This window comes from Aquarana catesbeiana, linkage group LG06 (genome assembly GCF_042186555.1).
Source record: "Aquarana catesbeiana isolate 2022-GZ linkage group LG06, ASM4218655v1, whole genome shotgun sequence".
Taxonomy (NCBI): domain Eukaryota; kingdom Metazoa; phylum Chordata; class Amphibia; order Anura; family Ranidae; genus Aquarana; species Aquarana catesbeiana.
In genome coordinates, this window is record NC_133329.1 from 336,947,292 (window position 1) to 336,969,958 (window position 22,667).

The 22,667-nt window shown below is 41.4% G+C and overlaps 1 protein-coding gene across 3 annotated transcripts in view; it reads right to left on the minus strand.

Annotated features, from left to right (window-relative positions):
- Positions 1-22,667, minus strand: part of MAP3K20 (mitogen-activated protein kinase kinase kinase 20) — a 274,895-nt gene that overhangs the window by 138,513 nt on the left and 113,715 nt on the right. For all 3 annotated transcript variants that reach the window (XM_073633874.1, XM_073633876.1, XM_073633877.1), the window contains exon 4: positions 2,922-3,023. In XM_073633874.1, the coding sequence (XP_073489975.1) occupies positions 2,922-3,023 (102 nt within the window). The remainder of the gene's footprint in view (positions 1-2,921; positions 3,024-22,667) is intronic.

The following is a 22,667-nucleotide window of genomic DNA, read 5'->3' on the forward strand; positions in this document are numbered from 1 at the left end:
CCTAACCAGCCACTCTCTCATCCTATACTGTCATTTACAGGGGCCGGTTTGGGGTGTGCCTCGTGATGCCACTGCATGTAAGAGGGGTTTAATGGGTTTGAAAAAGATGGTGGAGGTCAACAGTAACAGCTGGAAGTCTCTTAGCAACTTCCGAGCAACAAAGCAGGACAGGATGATGCCATCTCTGGGAGTCTTTCAATCAGACTACTGGGGGTACGTAAATGGCCTACACCTACTGTATAACAAGGGCATTGTTCAACTTTGGTCAAACCTTCACAATTTGTTTTTATCTAAAGACACCTCTTACCTGCATAGGCATTGTTTAGGTGAAGTATGCCTTTAAAACTACACCTGACTCCTAAAACCTAATGTTGGCCTGGCATTTATCAATGTTTACCTCCATTAATTTAATAAACCTCCGCTACTTACTACTCTCATCCTGTTGATATGCAGCTGCTAACAAGTATATAAATATACTTAAAATTGGAAAAGCAAAAATGTTACAGTGCTACCATATATGATAGGATACATACATATCAAGAAATATATAACTAAAAATTAAGAGTGTTCGATACTTGTAAATAATATATCAAATTAATATCAATTCATTTTTGTAAAAAAAAAAAAATCATGTGGATAAAAAAAATTAATAAAGCACCACGTAAATAAATACCAGTTCATCCCAAAATAAATGTGCTTTCAAAACATTTTTGTCTAAATAAAGTTCTGTGCATAAATATTATATCATCTCTATATGCAAACATCTTAATAAAATCCAGCGCTTTCTTAACAAAAAAAAAAAAAAAAAAAAATAAACACAATATAAATAAAATTTCCTATACTCAAATGTGCATCAATTAATGTGCCTGTGTCTTCAATTATCCAACCAATCTTCTATCTTCAACCACTGTGTTCACTAAGGACTAACCAGAAAAATTACTATCACCAGCCTTGTTAATCTCTCATCCCTTGATCCATTCTGCTCCAGCCTTACAAAGGATTACTCCCTTGACACAGAATTGTTCTCCACTCTCATTGCAATGTCCCAGTGGAGAACCCCAATAAAAAAAGCTGAAAATGCTTCCATTGCTTCTTTTTATTTATTGCTCCTACATCTTTAAAGTGTAATTTCTGACACAAAGGAATAACCAGACTCAAACAAATTTAAGCAATGCTTAATGTCCATAATGTCCTGGCTGTGCTCGGAGACAGCCATATGGGATGATGTCATGTCCAATAGACCCCGCCCAACACATTTCATCTTAATTACTTCTTCAGGGAATGGATTTGTAGTCCAGTATAATTTTTTTATATATATATATATATATATATATATATATATATATATATATATATATATATATATATATATATATATATATATATATATATATTATATATATATATGAGCTGTCACATTTTTGCTTTTCCAGCATTTACCTTCGGCCTCAGGTCCATGTGGAGGTATGAACTTGGCCAGCGTCTGCTCTGTACATGTCCCAATGTCCCATCTGTGTACAGCAGATGCACTTTAACCCTAATCCTAACACTTAAAGTGGATGGAAACCCGAAAATATATATTTTTTTTATGTCATAATGTAGAGTATAAGAGTTCCTATCATTTGAGCCCAGTCTTGCCACAAAGAGTTAATCCAGCTCTGAGCAATCCTCTTTTATTGCTCAGGGAGATAAATCTTGACAAACAGAGAAAAACTTTGTCAAATCCTCCCCCTTGGTGTGAGTGACAGGTGATTTACATCTCATGCACTAGCCTAAGACATGCATTATTTTTTAATTTCCACCCCCACTCCTTTCTTCAGCAGCTCTGCAAGGATTGGCTGTTCCACACCTCAGCATGATTTGGCATGCTGAAGTCATGTGGTCACTTTCCTGTCTTTTCACTGGATGTTAGAGATCATAGCAGAAGCTCAGTGTAAGAAACACACAGGAGAAAATGCATATTGACAAGGGGAGTGTAGAGGTGGGCGGAGAGTCTACTGACATCACGACTCCACCCACCGAGCTCCAGACAACAGACCCACCCACAGAATCTGCAGTTTTTGGGGTCTCATAACAGACAGAGGGGAGACATTTGACAGGTAAAGATATATGCAGGAGGCATGTATATCCTTATAGATAACCCCTATGGCAGTAGTTTAAAAAAGGATTGCATTGGGTTTACATCCACTTTAACCTGCCTAACCTTTCACAGTTATACAGGCTTCTTTCCTGTATGGAAATTGCATTTTCTGATTTCACTGCACACGTTATACTTCTCAAGGGTGTATGGCAGAAAATCAGATAGAGTACGCCTCATTTCCTGTCAGGAGGACATCCAGCATTATCTAGTCCTTTCTTCACCAACCACACTGTCCCTAGCCTGCCCCTTTCATTTATTGGATATCCATTCTTTTAGTCAGAGAGACTAATAGGCCCTGCTGGCTCCTCTCACCAGCTATAATGTACCAGCACTGCATAGAGAAGCACAAAGACTGAGTAATGACATTACTGAGTTGATGATAAGCCAATTCATCAAAGCTTTTAAAAATGTAATTTGCATGTTAACAAGGGGTGGAACCAGGGAAGGCAAAATATAAGCAGTGTCGATTTTAGCAAAACCTTTTTCTTTTTACATTTGGATAGAGTAATGCAGTATGAGAGTACAACGGGGTTAGAACCACTGTCAGGGTTTTATTTCTGTATGTGTTCACATTATGGAGATTTACTCTCTCCTGGGAGAATTAAAAGAGGAATCTGATTGGTTGTAACAGACATCAAAACATATTTCTTATGATAACTTAAGTCAATTATCTATCACTTCCACACACCAATGATTCCTATGACTTCAGTATCTAAGGTGAATGGTTTATGTTCACATTCAGATAACTGCTCAGCACAAACACACTGAATTCATCCCTTACCTTTCGCTACATCTGTGGACCAGGCCATGATATGTTCCATGTCCATGTCTTCACTCCTATTGCTATTAATGTAATCATACAGTGATCCACAAGCAGCATATTCTGTAAAATGTAAAAAAAATACATAAGTAAAAATTAGGAAGAAATGTACATGCACAGTTATTCAAATAAAGCAATCCATAATGTGGATGTGTCCCAACAAGGCCTTGTGTGTCATTAGGTCCTGCAAGCACACATATGGTGCCTTAAAGGAAAGTAAAACTTTTATTACAAGCTTGTACAAGAAACAGGTAGCATAGTAGGGAGAACTAATTTCAAACAAACAGTTAACATTCAGAGAGGCTGGGATCACACTTATACGACAAACGCTCAGACATTGGGAGCTCAAGTCACATGACGTGTGAAAATCAATGTTTCCCTATGAGAGCCGTCTTAACTGGTTCGACACAAGTCGGTCCGACTTTGAAAATGCTCCACGCACTACTTTGGTCCGACTTTGCTTCTACTTCAGCCCATTGAATATCACTGAAGAAGAATCAACCACATGCCCTCAACATGGGGGGGTGGGTGCTTTGGGGAAGGCCCTGTGCCCCCCCCCAAAGCACCTTGCCCCCATGTTGATGGGGATAAGGGCTTCTTCCCAACAACCCTGGAGGTTGGTTGTCGGGGACTGCAGGCATGGGCTTACCGGAATCTGGAAGCGCTCTTTACCAAAGGGGCCCCCAAATCCCGGCCCCCTACCCTATGTGAATGAGTGAGTATGGGGTACATTGTACCCCTACTCATTTAACTAAAAAAATAATGTCAAAAATAAAAACACAGTACACAGGTTTTTAAAGTAATTTATTAAGGCAGTTTCGGCATCTCTTCAGAATTGTTCTGCCCTCTCCGGCTGTTCTGCCTCCTCCGCTGATGTCTTCTGCCTCTGCCGGATCTTCTCCCCTCACCGGATCGGTTCCCCTCTCTGGGTCTTCTCCGCTGATGTCTTCTAGCCCTCTCCGGTTCTTCTCCCTCTGTCCGCTGTCTTCTTGCTCTTTTTCCGGGTCCTCTTCGCTGTCTTCTCCCACTGTTGTTCTTCTGATATTGACTCAACGCTCTCTTCCGCTCTAATGTTAGGCGACGTCATAGGCGACGTCATAAGGGGTGTGGCCTCCATACGACATCACTGGACATCACCAGAAGAACAGAGGGAGAAGACAGTGGAGAAGACCCGACAGAGGCAGAAGACAGAGGGCTAGAAGACATCAGCGAAGACCCGGAGAGGGGAGAAGAACCAGCAGAGGCAGAAGACATCAGCGGAGGAGGCACAAGAGCCAGAGAGGGTAGAAGAAATCGGAAGAGAAGACAGAGCTGCCTTAATAAATTACTTTAAAAACCTGTGTACTGCGTTTTATTTTTGACACTTTTTTTTTTTAGGTGAATGGGTAGGGGTACAATTACCCCATACTCATTCACATAGGGTGGGGGCCGGAATCTGGGGGCCCCATTGTTAAAGGGGGTTTCCAGATTCCGATAAGCCCCCTGTCTGCAGACCCCAACAACAATGTTGGGTTGTCGGGATGAGTCCCTTGCCTTCATCAACATGGGGACAAGGTGCTTGGGGGGGCACAGGGTCCCCCCTACCCCAAAGCACCCACCCCCCATGTTGAGGGCATGCGGCCTGGTATGGTTCAGGAGGGGGGGAGGCGCTCGCTCGTCCCCACCCCCTTTCCTTTCCTGGCCTGCCAGGCTGTGTGCTCTGATAAGGGTCTGGTATGGATTTTGGGGGGACCCCACGCCATTTTTTTCGGCATGGGGTTCCCCTTAAAAGCCATACCAGACCTAAGGTCCTGGCATGGTCCTGGAGGGGGAACTCATGCCGGGTTTTTTTTTTTTTTTCAATTTGGCGTGTAGTTTCCCCTAAAGATTCATACTAGACACAAAGTGCCTGGCATTGTCTGGATCAAAGTCGGATCCCCGTTCACTGAATTTGGTTGTAAGTCGCAGGGCAAAATCGGATCCACAGTCATACGACTGTCGTGTCGTACCAGTGTGAATCCAGCCTGAAGGAATCCCATAGAAGACAGTTATTACCGACAATATAGCACCTTCTTTTGTCTAATAGCAACTGATACACAATAGGCTACACAACAATACTAAATAAAAGTTAAATATCATAACTGTTTATATAATGTGTATTTTACCTGCCAAACGATAAATTATATTAGAAGCTCTCGTACATAAAAACATTTTTCTTTTTAGCAATACATCTCATGAGACCCCGTCATCAAATAATTCATTGCAACAACTGTCTATTATATGTGCATTTAACATTTTATCAATATCAATCAAGCCTCCGTTGTGTAGACATCCAAAAGCTCTGAGACTGTCGCGGAGCGCTGCCATCTTGGATGTGATGTGCGCTGTCAAGGACTCCTGGTATCCTCAGTAGAAATCCCTCAGATATAAATTGAGGCTGTTCTAATTACAGGCTTACAGAATGTGCATTCCATACCCAGTGTCCTCATCCATAATGAGGATCACAAGAAGTCAAACCACAAGATCTTGCAAAAAATCAGCTGGTCATTGTATGGGAGAAACAGTGCACGGGAAGGTCAAGGTGTATAAAAAACACAGACCTCCAAACATTCCAGGTGAAAATTCCTCAGATAGTAGGACCTCACTGCATAAAGAGGTCAAAAAGTGTTAATATACATACACATGAGATATGGGGCTCCTGTGTTCCTAAGTTTTCCATGGTTCTCAGTTAGCAAATCTTGTAGATACACCCCCATTCAAAAATAAAAAGAGAGCTCTGATGGTGTAATATATCAGCTCAAGATCCAAGCATGAACATCTCAGGATGGTTTCTTTGCTTTAACAACCGTTGCGTTTTAAAAATCAGAACTAGAAAAATTGTTGTGGATTCCAGTGGCGAACTGGGGATAGCAAAAAAAAAGATAAAAATTTACAATACATTTGCAAACTTGTGCGGTTTGCCTGAATGTTTTAAGGGAACGGTTTGTTTTAACAGTTGGTTAAAATTGCACTTAATCATTAAAATAGTAGAATGCAAGGTCCACTCAAATTTCCCAGTCTCCCTTTAGACATTATCTAGACTTGAGGTTTATTCACACTTGCGTATAGTAAAAATAGGCTGCTGAGCCACAATAGTGGCTAGACAGGGGTGTACACATGTCACAGCCACAATGCGTTATACCCAATGTCAAGTGAATGGGGCTGCACTGTAACTGCTCTTCAACTGCATGTAATAAATGTGCTCAAGGCATGGTGGTGCAAGCTTTTAAGGTTAAAGGATAAGTTTCCCTTTGGGAACATGTAACCTGTTCCACCCATTTTTAGGGGGTTCCCACTGCTGCAGCCTCTCCCACACCCACCGCCTCTAGTGCAAGCGAGCCAGTGATCTTCTCCCCGAACTCACTGTCACAATTTAAAAATAAAAATGCAGCCGTACCAGGCTCCATCCACCCGGCCACGTCATTCATTCCCAGAGTTCTGTGAATGGGAGAACTACAAGTACCAACATCCTTTGCAGCTGTCAGCTTGTAATTCTCAATGAACTACCATGGAGTTGTTGATCGCTCTAGGTAGTTCATGGTCTCTTCCTGTCAGTGTGTAACTGCCTGTCCATATGAGGTACAAGCAGGCTGATACACTGACAGTCTGCAGGAGTCCTGCATTGCACCCGAAATGTGCTAATCGCGGGTGCAATGCTTTCCAGGCTGTGCAGTGGGGGCATGTCAGTACAAGTCTGATCATTAGAGGAGAGTAGGTGAAGTTCCCAGCATAGCTAGTGAATGGACAACAGTGTGCTCTCTTGCTTAGTGTGGTCAGATTTCAATAGGAAAGCAAGGGGACTAGCAGGAACACCAGGCATTTGACACCAAGGAAGCAATACAAAGAGAACAGAATACTTTCTCATACAAGTACGTACATGGTAAAGCATGCACATATCAGGAATATTGGGGTAACAAATGCTTTTAGTGTCCCATAATCTGATTTGGAGGAGGATGAGAGCAATAGAAGATACTCAGAGTTAAGAATAGAACCTGAACAGAATTTTTTTTTTTCAAACAAGAGTTTAATGTAATTTCAACTTTAGATGCATTTTGTGTGCAATAGATCATATTAACAACATCGCCGCACAGAAAATTAATATTAAAACACACATGACCTTTTCTGACCAAAAGTAAACAATGACTTTGCTATTCGCTAACAGTAATCAGGATCTTTATATTCAGAGATATTTTTGGCATTTATCAGATGCTCGAAGGTTTGCAAACATTGTTTATTGTGTTACTAAACCCAGGACCCTGCATTCACTATATCTGGCCTCCCACAGGACACAGAACATGAAAATGCAATAGTTTTAGTAAATATAAACTGCTAGATACCTTTTATCATTAGCAGTATATAGCAGTTTGGTGACTTCTATCAGTGTCTGGTTAAAGCTTGTAGGAGCAGTTTTCATACTGCACTGGCTGTCCTATGAGGATGCAGGACCCCTGACCCTCTGTCTGGACAGTGCTAATTGGCCCTGTGCTGATCACATGCACCCTCCCAGGAAAATAAATATTTCTAGCAATACACACCAAAGTGAGCATTGTGCAGACTGACTCCACCAACTCGGTCTTATCATGACATGTTTTGAGGACAATGCAAGAAGGGCAGGCATATGGATCAAAACAGCCTTTATGCAGAGGATTGATTCTTTAGGCTCCACAGTAAGTATAACAAGCATGCTTCACTGCATGATTTTACTGTTGTAGGTTTAGTAACACTTTAAGGTTCAGCTCACACTGTTACACTATGTTAGTGCGTGTTGCGTTAAAGCACTCTATTCATTTGAACCAGTGCCATGTACTAATTTCTGCAATGCAGCTAATCACAACACATAATTACCATGCGTCGTGGCGCACGGCAACACATGCCCATTGGCTAGGTGCAGTGTGGTCCAATGTGTTTTGATATGCTGATAAACTACTGATTACATGGTATTCACCACCTCCTCAGTTTTGTTCGGTCCAATTTGAAGCTTGCATATATTTGGTGTGTACATGTTGAAGCTTTTCAATAAAAATGCTTAAACAAGAGAATTTCTTACTGTGTTTTTCTGCCTTCTTGTAACATCCCCTTCACTTCTGTAATCTATAGTCCCTAGTCCTTAGCCACTTCCCACCCAAGGACTTCATATGACATCCTGGACCTTCAGTGGGAATATGCAGCTACAGGCATCATTCAGATATCATTATTTGCAGCCGGCGATTTTGTGCACCATAAGGCCCCTTTCACACTGGGGCGGTTTGCAGGCGTTATTGCGCTAAAAATACCGCCTGCAAACCGCCCCAAAACAGCCTCCGCTGTTTGTTCAGTGTGAAAGCCCAAGGGCTTTCACACTGAATCGGTGCGCTGGCAGGAGAAGAAAAAAATCTCCTGTCAGCCGCATCTTTGGAGCGGTGAAGGAGCGGTGTATTCACCGCTCCTAAACCGCTCCTGCACATTGAAATCAATGGGACAGCGCGGCTATACCGCGGCTATAGCCGCGCTATACGAGTGGTTTTAACCCTTTTTCGGCTGCCAGCGGGGGGTTAAAACCGCACCGCTAGCGGCCGAATACCGCGGTAAAACAGCGCTAAAAATAGCGCTGTTTTACCGCCGACGCCCCCTACTGCCCCAGTTCTGCCGCTTGATCGTTCTTACAGGCGGCGGGAGGGGACGCCCCCCCCTCCCGCTGCCATTGGGGACCTGGAGAAAAAAAAAAATCACCCGCCACCGGATGACGAGCATAGAGATTTCCGGTGAGTCTCTAGGACTGTTGGAGGCCCGGGCGCGACGTTATGATGTCACATCCGGGCTGCGGTTGTAAACAAAGCCACGGATCGTGGATTTTTTTCCCGATCTCCTGCTTTCCAGCCTGGAGGAGAGATGTTAGGTCTTATTGACCCCACATCTCTCCATAAAGAGGACCTGTCACAAATGATTCCTATTACATGGGATCTTTACATTCCTTGTAATAGGGATAAAAGCGATCAAGAAAAAAAAAAAAAGTTGTAAAAGAAAGTAAAAATAAAAAAATAAAGTAAAATAAAAAAAATAAATTTAAAACGCCCCTGTCCCCGGTAGCTCGCGCTCAGAAGCGAACGCACACGTTAGTCCCGCCCACATAAGTAAACGCCGTTCAAACCACACATGTGAGGTATCGCCGCGTGCGTTAGAGCGCAAGCAACAATTATAACACTAGACCTCCTCTGTAACTCTAAACATGTAACCTGTAAAAAATGTTAAAGCGTCGACTATGGAGATTTTTAAGTACTGAAGTTTGGCATCATTCCTTGAGTGTGCGCAATTTTAAAGCGTGACATGTTGGGTATCTATTTGTGTAACATCATCTTTCACATTATATAAAAAACTTAGGCTAACTTTACTGTTTTGTTATCATGAAACAGTTTTTTTTTCCAAAATAAAAAAACACGTTTGAAAAATTGTTGCGCAAATACAGTGCAAGATAAAAAGTTGCAATGACTACCATTTTATTCCCTAGGGTGTCTGCTAAAAATATCTATCTATCTATCTATCTATCTATCTATCTATCTATCTATCTATCTATCTATCTATCTATCTATCTATCTATCTATCGTTTGGGGGTTCTGAGTCATTTTAGGAGAGGAGTGCCAGAATAGGCCCAGTATGGAAGTGGTTAATTCCTGCATACAGTGGTACCATGGAGAATGAACATAGCCACCCTCTAACAGGAAGTTACCTTATCACAAAAAAAAAAAAGAAATCTGGAGGAGGCAGAGAGCAACATAAGATTCTTTTTTGAGTTAGTAATACAGAGTTTAGTGCCACATTAAAGTGAATGCGTGGCCAGGCCATGGACATATCGCGCATTTAAATTATCTACACATAGTATATGGGCTTTAAAACAAGCCCTCGCTGACCTTAGTAGCCACAGGCTGTGTGTTGTAATTCATCCTCATATTCATTTTCTCTGCAATTTCCCCACCCTCCTACTGTGTTTGCATTAGAGACTAGCAGGCTGAAAGGCTGCTGGTGCTAGGCCTGGGGGAGAGACGGGTGAGCTGAGCTGTTATAAAAAGGACTTCAGTGCTTAGTGTGACATTTGAGGATGGCTTACTCCACAGTGCTTGCAGCTACAGAGGTTGGTGAAGGTTTGTTTTAAAAGACCATTTACGTCTTGTTATGAATATGCAAATACTTAAATGTACATTGCCCAATCACAGATTAACTTTAAATTAGAACTTTGTATTCTGGATCCATTAAGAAAATGATGGGCTTGTAAACATAGATGCAATACACAGACGAACATCCAAAGCCTTTGATTTTAGCGCTGTGTTCCCCAAGCATTTAGCCCTGTAACCTTTCAGGACATTTTCAGCATTACTGTTATAGCCGGGAGAAGTGTTCTGTAACACAATACAGTATTGACTTCCTGTGCTATTATATCATAGAAAAAAAAAAGTTTCCCCTTTTCCCTGAAGTGTCAGCTCACACAGAGCAATAACATAAACAGTAAAAAAGTGTTAAAGATCACTATACAAGCATTGGAACTTTATATATAGTTCTGAGTGCTATTTATTAGCTTCTGGTGCACTTTGTTTTGTATCATAATGATCCTTTAAAGGCAATCACCAAAAACTGATATTTCCTATTTTGGTGGAAACCAGGTGATTGGATTACCTGCCAGTTTCTTCTCAGAGACTTCAACAGTGAGATGTCTTATTGTGTCACCACTCCTCCCACATAGCCATAATAATGGTGTAACTCTCTAACAGCAGAATTCAGCATGCTGACAGGAGTGATGAGTGATGTCTTCATCAATGGGCTTCTTCTCCCTCTCCTCTCCAATCAGTGCACTGTGGGTGTGATCAGGTCCTATTGTACAGCATGGCCAAAAGTTTTGAGAATGACACAAATATTAATTTTCACAAAGTCTGCTGCTACTGTGTTTTTAGATTTTCTTTTTTGTCAGATGTTACTATTATAACTAGTCTAATTACAAGCATTTCATAAGTGTCAAAGGCTTTTATTGACAATTACATTATGTTTATGCAAAGAATCAATATTTGCAGGGTTGACTCTTCTTTTTCAAGACCTCTGCATTTCGCCCTGACATGCTGTCAATCAACTTCTGGGTCACATCCTGACTGATGACAGCCCATTCTTGCATAATCAATGCTTGGCGTTTGTCAGGAAGTATGTGTTTTTTGTGTTCACCTGCCTCTTGAGAATTAGCCACAAGTTCTCAATGGGATTAAGGTCTGTGGAGTTTCCTGGCCATGGATCCAAAAGTTTGATGTTTTGTTCCCACTTAGTTATCACTTTTACTTTATGACAAGGTGCTCCATCATGCTGGAAAAGGCATTATTTGTCACCAAACTGTTCTTGGATGGTTGGGAGAAATTGCTCTCGGAGGATGTTTTTGTTCCATTCTTTATTCATGGCTGTTTTCTTAGGCAAAATTGTGAGTGATCCCACTCCCTTGGCTAAGAAGCAACCCACACATGAATGCCTCAGGATGCTTTACTGTTGGCATGACACAGGACTGATGGCAGCGCTTACCTTTTCTTCTCCAGACAAGGTTTTTTCAGGATGCCCCAAACAATCAGAAAGGGGATTCATCAGAGAAAATGACTTTACCCCACTCCTCAGCAGTCCAATTCCGGTACCTCTTGATGTTTTTCCTGCAGAGAAGTGGCTTCTTTGCTGCCCTTCTTGACACCAGACCATCATCTAAAAGTCTTCGCCTCACTGTGCGTACAGATGCACTCACACCTGCCTGCTGCCTTTCCTGAGCAAGCTCTGCACTGGTGGTGCCCCGATCCTGCAGATGATTCAACTGTAGGAGACAGTCCTGGCGCTTGCTGGACTTTCTTGTGCGCCTTGAAGCTTTCTTTGCAAATGCAGTGGAAATGGTTTTTACGGGATTAAGTTCATTTTCATGGCAAAGAGGGACTTTGCAATAAATTGCAATTCATCTGATCACTTTTCATAGAATTCTGGAGTATATGCAAATTGCCATCATAAAAACTAAAGCAGCAGACTTTGTGAAAATTAATATTTGTGCCATTCTCAAAACTTTTGGCCACGGCTATAGTGATACGGCTGTAGTGATGCAGCTGTAGTAAAAATCCCAGATCTGGCTACACTTCCTGGCAGGAATACCTGGATCATAAGGTTGTTCCATGAAGAATTACAATTTTTTTGGCAGATATAGTTCCTACCTAATGTATGTATTTCAACTATTAACTCCCCTGGTTATTTGAAGTTGTTAGCCTATGTGTCCATGCACACACAAGGCACTTAGAGGTTAAAAAAAAACAAAAAAAAAACACCGCCAGTACGTCCAGGAGTAGAAGTGTTTTGGCAGAAAAAACACTTGGTGCATGTAAACACATCTAACGCTTGAGCTTGAATTAATTTCGATAGCCAGAATAATAATTATTCTGCCCAATGAAATGATTTAATGTCCATTCACTTGGTGCACCTAAACACATCAAGCGTTTACCAGGAGGAAAGGCCAAATGTCCAGTGTGCAGGAGGCCTTAAAACTATACGATTCAGAACATATCCTGTCCACAACAGAACCAAACACATCTGACACTGGTCCAGAATAAACAAGGAATCAAGTATACAAATCTTCATCGCTAATTACATTACCATGTCCAAAAACTTGGCAGATGCTCAGGGAAAGAGGACTCTAAAATCTGAGAAGCTAAAAAAAAAAAAACACAGCTACAAAAACAAAATCTTTAATATCAGCTTAAAAAATCTGCTTGACCAACTTTAACACCATAATACAACCTGTTCCCTCCAACACTGATAAGTCTAGTGGTGTGGAGGTGTATCCTGGTATCTGGACACATCGGATCCAAAAAAAAAAAGTAATAACCCTGCTCATTACTAATTTTATTACCACCAATGGTAAAACTGCAAAAAAACTCCAAAAATACACTGGTGATTTTAAATTTAAATTCATACTACTGAGAAGTCGGCATTCTGTTCTTGGACTGATATGCTGGCTCAAGGATGAAACAATCATGTGTCACAAATGCTCAAAGTTGGTGGTTGTTTTCTCAAAACATATCTGATACATTACAGCCCCGGATGCTGTCTTTAACCTTGTAACTTGCTGCAAAGCTACAGCGTACAGTCTGTGTGATCTTAGGGGCAGAAAACACCGGTGAAATGCTTCCTGTAGGCCTAGGCAACGTCACTTGATTGGCACAAAAGGACTATTTTTTATGATAAAGCTACATCTTTTTTAATTGTATACAGTTTATGGATATTTATAAAGCACTTTCTAAACTAAGAAAGAAAATAATTTCTTTGCACAAGAAAGGTGAAGGCTACAAGAAGATCAGCAAAGCTTTACTTATCAGTCAGAATACTGTAGCAAAAGTGATACAAAAATTTAACAAAAATTTAACAAAAATGGAACTGCAACCATCTCACAGAGACGCCAAGGACGTCCACGGAAGTTAACACCTTGAAAAGAGCATCTTCTGATAAAAAGGATTGAATAAAATCACCATGCAAGTTCACTGCAGTTAGCCAAACTGGGGTGATTGTTTCTTGTAACACAATATGGCGTACACTGCAGAGGAATGGAATGCATGGGTGTCATCCACGAAGGAAGCCTCTCCTAAAGCCCATGCCCAAAAAAGCCCCCATAGAATTTGCCAGGACCCATGCTGAAAAAGAAGACCACAGGGACTCTGGAGTGATGAGACCAAAATAAATGTTTTTGGAACTGATAGCTTTAAAACTGTATGGTGTTGCACAGATGAGGAGTACAAAGAAAAATGCATGGTGCATACAGTGAAACATGGTGGTGGCAGTGTCCTTCTGTGAAGCTGCATGAGTACTGCATGTCATTGATGGTATCATGAATTCACAGATGTACTGCTTTATATTGAAAGAAAAAATGCTACCATCACTCCGTGCCCTTGGTCGTCATGCACTTTTCCAACATAAAAACGATCCAAAACACACATCTAAAGCCACTGTTGCATTTCTGAAGAACAGGGTGAAAGTGATTCAGTGGCCAAGTAGCTCTCCTGATCTGAACCCAATCGAACACCTATGGGGAATTCTGAAGAGACAAGGTGAAGAGACGAGGTTGTTCTTAGGGATAGAAAAAGATAGATGTTGCCAACTTGTTCATTCCATGCCTAGAAGACTTAATGCTGTCCTTCCAAATCATATAGGTCAGTGGTCATCAACCCTGTCCTCAGAGCCCACTAACAGACCAGGTTTTTTGTATTACCTTGGGAGATGCAGACTAGAATCACTGAGCAGCAAATGATATCACCTGTGATGTATTTCAGTTATCTTGCAAACCTGGCCTGTTAGTGGGTCCTGAGGACAGGGTTGATGACCACTGATCTAGGTCATACAAAATACTAGATGTAGTAGTTTTTGTTGTGGGGTGTATTCAGTTTTGCATCAACTAATTTGAGTAAAACGTTATATTATTAACCTTACTTTCATGTAATGAGCTAAACATATGTTCTATAAAACTCAGTTTTTTTCAAAATTTTATAAATTGCTCTTGTGTTCATTAAGATATTTATTAAAATCTTACTTTTCAAAAGGGGTGTACTCATTTATGCTGATCACTGTGTGTGTGTGTATATATCTGATCAGCTGCAACTTTATGACCACTGATAGGTAAAGTGAATAACATTGATTATTTTATTGTAATGGCACCTTAAAGTGAGTGGGATATATTAGGCAGCAAGTAAACGTGTTGTACCTGAAGGTGATGTGTTGGAAGTAGAAAAACTGGGCAAGCATACGGATTTAAGTGACTTTGACAAATTGCAATGGCTAGACAACTGGGTCAGAGCATCTCCAAAACTGCAGCTCTTGTAGAATGTTCCTGGTCTGCAGTGGTCAGAACCTACCAAAAGTGGTTCAAGGAAAGAAAACCGTCAACAGGGTCACGGGTGGCCAAGGCCCATTGATGCATGTGGGAAGCAAAGGCTGGTTTGTGTAATCCGATCCAACAGAAGGGCTACTGTAGCTCACATTGCTGAAAAGGTTAATGTTAGTTCCAATAGAAAGGTGTCTGAACACACAGCGGCTGAACTGTCAGGGTGCTCATGCTGACCTGTGTCCACAGCCAAAATTGTCAGATGAATCACGTTTTCTTTTACATTATGTGGATGGCTGGGTGCATGTACATTGCTTACCTGGGGAAGAGATGGCACCAGGATGCATTATGGCAAGAAGGCAAGCTGGCAGAAGAAGTGTGATTCGTTGGGCAATGTACTGCTGGGAAACCCTGGGTGCTGCTTTTCATGTGGATGTTACTTTGACATGTACCAGCTACCTAAACATTTTTTCTGACCAAGTATGCCCCTTCATGAAAACAATATTCCCTGTTAGCAGTGGCCTCTTTCAGCAGGATACTATGCCCTGCCACACTGCAAAAATGGATAAAGAATGGTTTAAGGAACACAAATAGTTCAAGGTGTTGATTTGGCAAAAGGGGACCCTACCTAATATTAGGTGGGTGGTCATAAAGTTATGGTTGAACAGTGTGTGTGTGTGTGTGTGTGTGTGTGTGTGTGTGTGTGTGTGGTGTGTGTGTGTGTGGTGTGTGTGTGTGTGTGTGTGTGGTGTGTGGTGTGTGGTGTGTGGTGTGTGTGTGTGTGTGTGTGTGTGGTGTGTGTGGTGTGTGTGTGTGTGGTGTGTGGTGTGTGGTGTGTGTGGTGTGTGTGTGTGGTGTGTGTGTGTGTGGTGTGTGGTGTGTGTGGTGTGTGGTGTGTGTGTGTGTGGTGTGTGTGTGTGTGTGTGTGTGTGTGTGTGTGTGTGTGTGTGTGTGTGTGTGTGTGTGTGTGTGTGTGTGTGTGTGTGTGTGTGTGTGTACAAACTGCATATAGGAACATATAAAAAAAAAAAGTGGTCACACAGACTTCTAAATTGCAGCTGTTATGTCAAAAGATGTTGTCATTGACTGAGTCTAATAGCTTTAGAATGTTCAAAGCTGCAGAGAAGTCTGAACCAAAACCATGGTAGCTTGCGATCAAAAATGCTTTATGTGTTTGTATATTTGTATGTACTTTATAAAACCGTTCAATTATATCCAACTCTCTGCAATTCAATGGGTTAGCTCTCTGGCATCTTTTCCAAAGAATTTTTTTGGCAAAAATGTTTAACTTTTTTTTTTTTCTTTCCCCAAGGCTCCCTATTTGCTTAGGCTTGGGACTGGCACACAAAATGTGATAACACATGTGCAAAGCCAATTTGTATAAATATACTAGAGCCCATTTAGACAGGAGACAATTAACCTACCAGCATGTCTTTGGAGTGTGGGAAGAAACTGGGGTTACCTAACGCAGCACAGGAAAAACATGCAAACTCCATGCAGATAGTGTCCTGGCTGAGATTCAAACCAAGGACCTCATGCCAACTAATAAACCCCCATGCCACCCTTTCTTCCCTTTCTTGGGTTTAAATGATCTTAGAAACGCTTATGGCTCATTCAGTTAGCAGTATACTATATACAGTATATTTTATTGTTGCAGTCACAGCATGTTTAACGGCTTGAAAGGAACATGGTATGATATAGAAGTCCCCTTTAGTAAGTGAAACAGTAATGAGAATAAAACGACTGGAAGGCCAGCTGTACTGTGATGGGGTATTCAGATTCTCTCCTCAGTCCAGCTGTCACTTCTGTCATTAAAACTGTATCTGACAGGAACCATCTGGTCACAGCAGGAGGGAATAGTTAATGTGGAAGAAATTTTATTTTAATCCAAATATTCCATCCGAAATTGAATTTCTTAACCAGTGATGCATATAGCTCGTGTTTGTAGCAACCTTGCTGCGGGCATGCCGTCGTCATTGGCAGCAAACAGACTTTTACAGAAAAGTAAACAGGAAATTTGGTAGAAAGGGTGGAACAGTAGCTGATGTTTATTAGAATTCTATTAAACAGCAACTTCAGGCAATGTATAAAATACATGATTTTATTGCCATAGTTTATAGTTCTAATATATTACAAGATCTATAGTAGAACCATTGACAACAATCTCTGTCCGTGAAAGGCTTATTTTCTCTCAGTCATACAAACGCACACCAACATTAGGGCCAGTTAACCTAAGAATATGTTTTTTTGGGTTGAGAGAGAAAATCAAAGTATTCACAAAACTAGAAAATCCACAATGTCATGGAGAAACTTCCAAATTTTATTCAGTGTACCCGTGGATATTAAACATAGTTTGCAAGTTTCACAAACCAAGAATTCGAATCAATACCTGCAATGGAAAGCGGCAGATTTATTAGTGAATTGCTAACGCTATCCATGACCAAAAGGTGCAAAAAACAAATGCTTCATGTCCAACAATGATTTATTGGTTCAGTTATAGGTCAAAGGTCAACAGCCAATGCACTTAGCCCCGGTTCACACAGGGGCGGCACGACTTGCAGGTCGCCTCACCGAGGCGACCTGCACACGACTTCCACGGCGACTTGCAAAACGACTTCTGTATAGAAGTCTATGCAAGTCGCCTCAAGTCGCCCCCAAAGTAGTACAGGAACCTTTTTCTAAGTCGGAGCGACTTGCGTCGCTCCTATTAGAACGGTTCCATTGTACAGAACGGGAGGCGACTTGTCAGGTGGCTAGGTCGCCTGACAAGTCGCCCCTGTGTGAACCGGCACTTAAAGTGCAACTAAACTGTCAGTTTATGCACACCTGTGGGACATCATTTCTCACAACCGGACCACACTATAGAAGACCTCAATGTTTTAGTTCTTAAAGGGAATTTCAGAACTATCCAGGAAAGGAAAACGTTTGAACTAAGAATGATACTTCTTTTTGACACGAAAAATAACGGCCTGAATTTAGATATTGGTTTCCTTACACACTATGCTAAAGTTTTACGACCCCTTCTGTGACCAGTATCCCCCCCCCCTCCAGTCTATAGCTCTCCCTCTGTCTTATCTCACTAACTCTTCTGCTATCTTTATTACCATTGATTTGTACGTGTTTGTTTTTTGCTTTTTTTTTTTTTTTCCTTTTACATTCTGCTTAAAAATATGTGAATCAGTACCGCTTGGACCTTGAAGAAGGGGACATACCCTGAAAGATTGTCCTGAAAAATTGTATGTTAGTGCAAATAAAAAAAAGTATCACGAACAGTACTCATCTTTCTATGTCACAATTGCACTAATACGGCTACAATCAAATCAAGTATATCCTCATCAGATAGCCACTTTGCTTTCTTGCATTTCTTCTTCTTTGGGATGGTTTTCATTGCTGCATCTTGTATGATGTTACACGCTTTCTTCCATAGTTCTTTAGGCACCCTGTCTAATCTAATCTGTTAAATCTGTTTGTCACCTCCACTGTATTCACAAGGGACCCGATTTAGATCATATCCAAATTGTCTTATTGTGTTTCCTACTTTCTTCAATATAAGCCTGGATTTTGCTATAAGAAGCTCATGGTCTGAGCCATAGTCAGCCCCAGGTCTTGTTTTCACTGACTGTATAGAGCTTCTCCATCTTTGGCTGCATAGAATATATTCGATCTGATTTCTGTAATGACCATCCGATATCCATGTAAGTCAACTCTTGGTTGTTGGAAAAGAGTGTTTGTTATTACCAGTGTGTTCTCTTGACAAAACTCTATTAGCCTTTGTCCTGCTTCATTTTGTACTCCATGGTCATATTTACCTGTTTTTCCGGATATGCCTCGAATTCTTTCTTTAGCATTTCAATCTCCCATTAGGAGAATCTCCCTAATAAATGGTATATAAGAACATGTAGTGTGCAGCAGACATTCAGTTCTGAAGAAGAGGGGGTACCCTTGAAACGTGCCCACAGGGCCTTGTGACATCTTCCCCTTCTATCTGGAGGCACTCACAAAGGTTCTGGTTGTTTCTTTCTTTTACATTTGTGATGAGCCTTTTTCAATGTCCGTTTATGAGGATAATTATATATTTTTATCTTTTTAATAAATGGTGTAGTGGTTAAAGGACTAGGCTGCCTTTCCGCTTTTGTCATTTAATAAAAAAAAAATGATATATATAGATAATATATATATATATATATATATATATATATATATTTATATATATATTTATTATCTATATATATATATATATATATATATTAACTTTTGGCTAGATTTATCACACACAAAGTATGAAGGGCTGATTTGATTGCAGTCAGGCAGAATCACTACCCCGGCACACTCTGCAATCCATTAAAGGTAAATTTAGGGATTGCCAGAGAGCTCTGACAGGAGAGCTTACAACTATCTTTATGCAAGGATACTTTTAGATGGGATTGTAAAAGGAATAGCAATGCTCCGTTTGATAAGAAACAAGCCATCTTGGGATCTTGGGATAAATTCTAAGTAATCCAAGGAAATGAGCATAATTTGTAGTCTTCCATGATTCTCCATGTGATTCTACACAAATCTGTTTACTTACTATTAGTTTCGCGTAGCTCACACTACTGAGTATCATTCCTATCTATAAACTAATATTAACCTGGAAGTTTGTCTGGGGAGAGATAAGAGGTAAAAGAACAGACCTTTGAGTTGCTATAATAAATGGTATCATGCAAAGCTTAGCATAATAATTTTCTTCCTTCGCAAATACAGATAGTTTCTAGCTGGATCATTCTATTCTACCTACTAGTGCCAGGATAGGTAAAAGAAGGTAACATTTTTGTCGATTCAAATGGAATTAATGAGGATTTGTCACCAACAAATGGTCAAAGCTAGGACACTTCCAGGTAGTGTCAGGACTTGTCCACTACCACCCACGATGATGGGCTGCCTCACTGGCCAATAGGAATGTGTGTGAGATGGGAGAGGGCAGGCAAGCTTATTCACTGCTAGGAAGTAAGTGCCAAAACTATGGCAAAATGGCCCAGCATTGACTGTAGCAGGGACATGGAAAGGGCAACAGGTATGCACAAGGTGATATGTTTCATAGCCAATGCATGCACTTAAATGTGCTATGCAGCAGTATATTTGGAATTTGTTTATAGAAATGGGGCTTCTCCTATATCTGTTCTCATAACAGCAGAAGAGCTAGATTTCTATGACAGTATGCCCAAACAGCCTCAATTTCTTGTGTTTAATCGGTCCTAGCTAAGAATATTTTGATAACAGAATTTGTGTATACAGCCATACAACCATGGATTCAGCCAGCCTGTTATTGATTTGTTCAGGCTGGATGTACATGGCTGTATGAGCCACCTTCACATTCTAAAACACAGTGTTAAACTGATGACGTCGCTCCTCAAACTTTATTTAGCCACCATGAACACACGCAGCTTTAAAACCTACAGACTGCCGTGCTCCAAAGTGTTTCGCCCTCACGGGCTTAATCACAGAGCTCTCCATTTGGAATTTTGTTTGCAATGTAATGGAAAACAAAGCAGAGAAGGGTTCCTTTTGGCCTGCACTTGATGTTCCCAAGACCAAGCATGAGGAGGATTAGTGAGGTTTGGAGCAGTGCCTTCTTTTTTGTAACCTGCAAACTAAACAATCCACCTGTCAGTCCTAGACAGAGAAATAAGCCCAAATGTATGCTATATATAATATGCCCTTCTTGCAGCTGCGATGACCATTTCTACAGATGATGGAAAAAAGTAACTAGAACTGGTAGGGAACTCAATTATTAGAAGGACAGAAACAAGGATCATGATCTCCGAACTGTATGATGTTTGCCAGACGCTTCGGTTCAGCACACTGCAGATCGGATGGACAGATTGTTTGGTGGGCCTGGGGAAGACCCAGCTGTTGTGGTACATAATGGTACAAATGACAAAGTCAGAGAAAGATTGTGTCCTTAAAATAATTTTAGGGTGCAATATTAAAGTAAAGGACCTCCAAGAAAGTATTCTCAGAAATACTGCCTGTACCTCAAGCAGAGGCGTATCTAGTGAAAATGGCGCCTATGGCAAGCACTGAAACTGCGCCCCTGTCAAAACATTTGAAACCCATCTTTCAGATAACCTTAGCAGAAAAGACAGCTAACAAAATGACAAGTCAAGCTCTTTAATCTTTCAATTAACAAATTATGGATTGGCACTACATAAAAATTACAACTGCACCTTCCTTGCTTTCACTAATGCAAACTGGTCTAGGATGTGATCAAAGTCATTTTTTTTCTGTTTCTACTCTTTCTACACTCAGCACACACACAATGGTCCGCAGGCACACACTGATACAAAAATCACTAATGATACCAACACTGGCACTCAGTCATTAAAATACATTGGTGCACACAGTAACTCATACAAAAACAATGACACACACACTATCGTTAAGCTACACTGACATACATACCTGTATGATGTCAGTGTAACTGTATGTCTTTGTGTGTGTATATGTATATAAATATATATATTACAGGAGGAGATGATCAGAGGCTGCAGACATAGTGCAGGAGATGATCAGAGACTGCAGACATAGTACAGGAGATGATCAGAGACTGCAGACATAGTACAGGAAACGGTCAGAGACTGCAGACATAGTACAGGAGACAGTCAGAGACTGCAGACATAGTACAGGAGACAGTCAGAGACTGCAGACATAGTACAGGAGACAGTCAGAGACTGCAGACATAGTACAGGAGACAGTCAGAGACTGCAGACATAGTACAGGAGACGGTCAGAGACTGCAGACATACTACAGGAGACGGTCAGAGACTGCAGACATAGTACAGGAGACGGTCAGAGACTGCAGACATACTACAGGAGACGGTCAGAGACTGCAGACATACTACAGGAGACGGTCAGAGACTGCAGACATACTACAGGAGACGGTCAGAGACTGCAGACATACTACAGGAGACGGTTAGAGACTGCAGACATACTACAGGAGACGGTCAGAGACTGCAGACATACTACAGGAGACGGTCAGAGACTGCAGACATACTACAGGAGACGGTCAGAGACTGCAGACATACTACAGGAGACGGTCAGAGACTGCAGACATACTACAGGAGACGGTCAGAGACTGCAGACATACTACAGGAGACGGTCAGAGACTGCAGACATACTACAGGAGACGGTCAGAGACTGCAGACATACTACAGGAGACGGTCAGAGACTGCAGACATACTACAGGAGACGGTCAGAGACTGCAGACATACTACAGGAGACGGTCAGAGACTGCAGACATACTACAGGAGACGGTCAGAGACTGCAGACATACTACAGGAGACGGTCAGAGACTGCAGACATACTACAGGAGACGGTCAGAGACTGCAGACATACTACAGGAGACGGTCAGAGACTGCAGACATAGTACAAGAGATGATCAGAGACTGCAGACATAGTACAGGAGATGATCAGAGACTGCAGACATAGTACAGGAGATGATCAGAGACTGCAGACATAGTACAGGAGATGATCAGAGACTGCAGACATAGTACAGGAGATGATCAGAGACTGCAGACATAGTACAGGAGATGATCAGAGACTGCAGACATAGTACAGGAGATGATCAGAGACTGCAGACATAGTACAGGAGATGATCAGAGACTGCAGACATAGTACAGGAGATGATCAGAGACTGCAGACATAGTACAGGAGATGATCAGAGACTGCAGACATAGTACAGGAGATGATCAGAGACTGCAGACATAGTACAGTAGATGATCAGAGACTGCAGACAAAGTACAGGGGATGATCAGAGACTGCAGACATAGTACAGGAGATGATCAGAGACTGCAGACATAGTACAGGAGA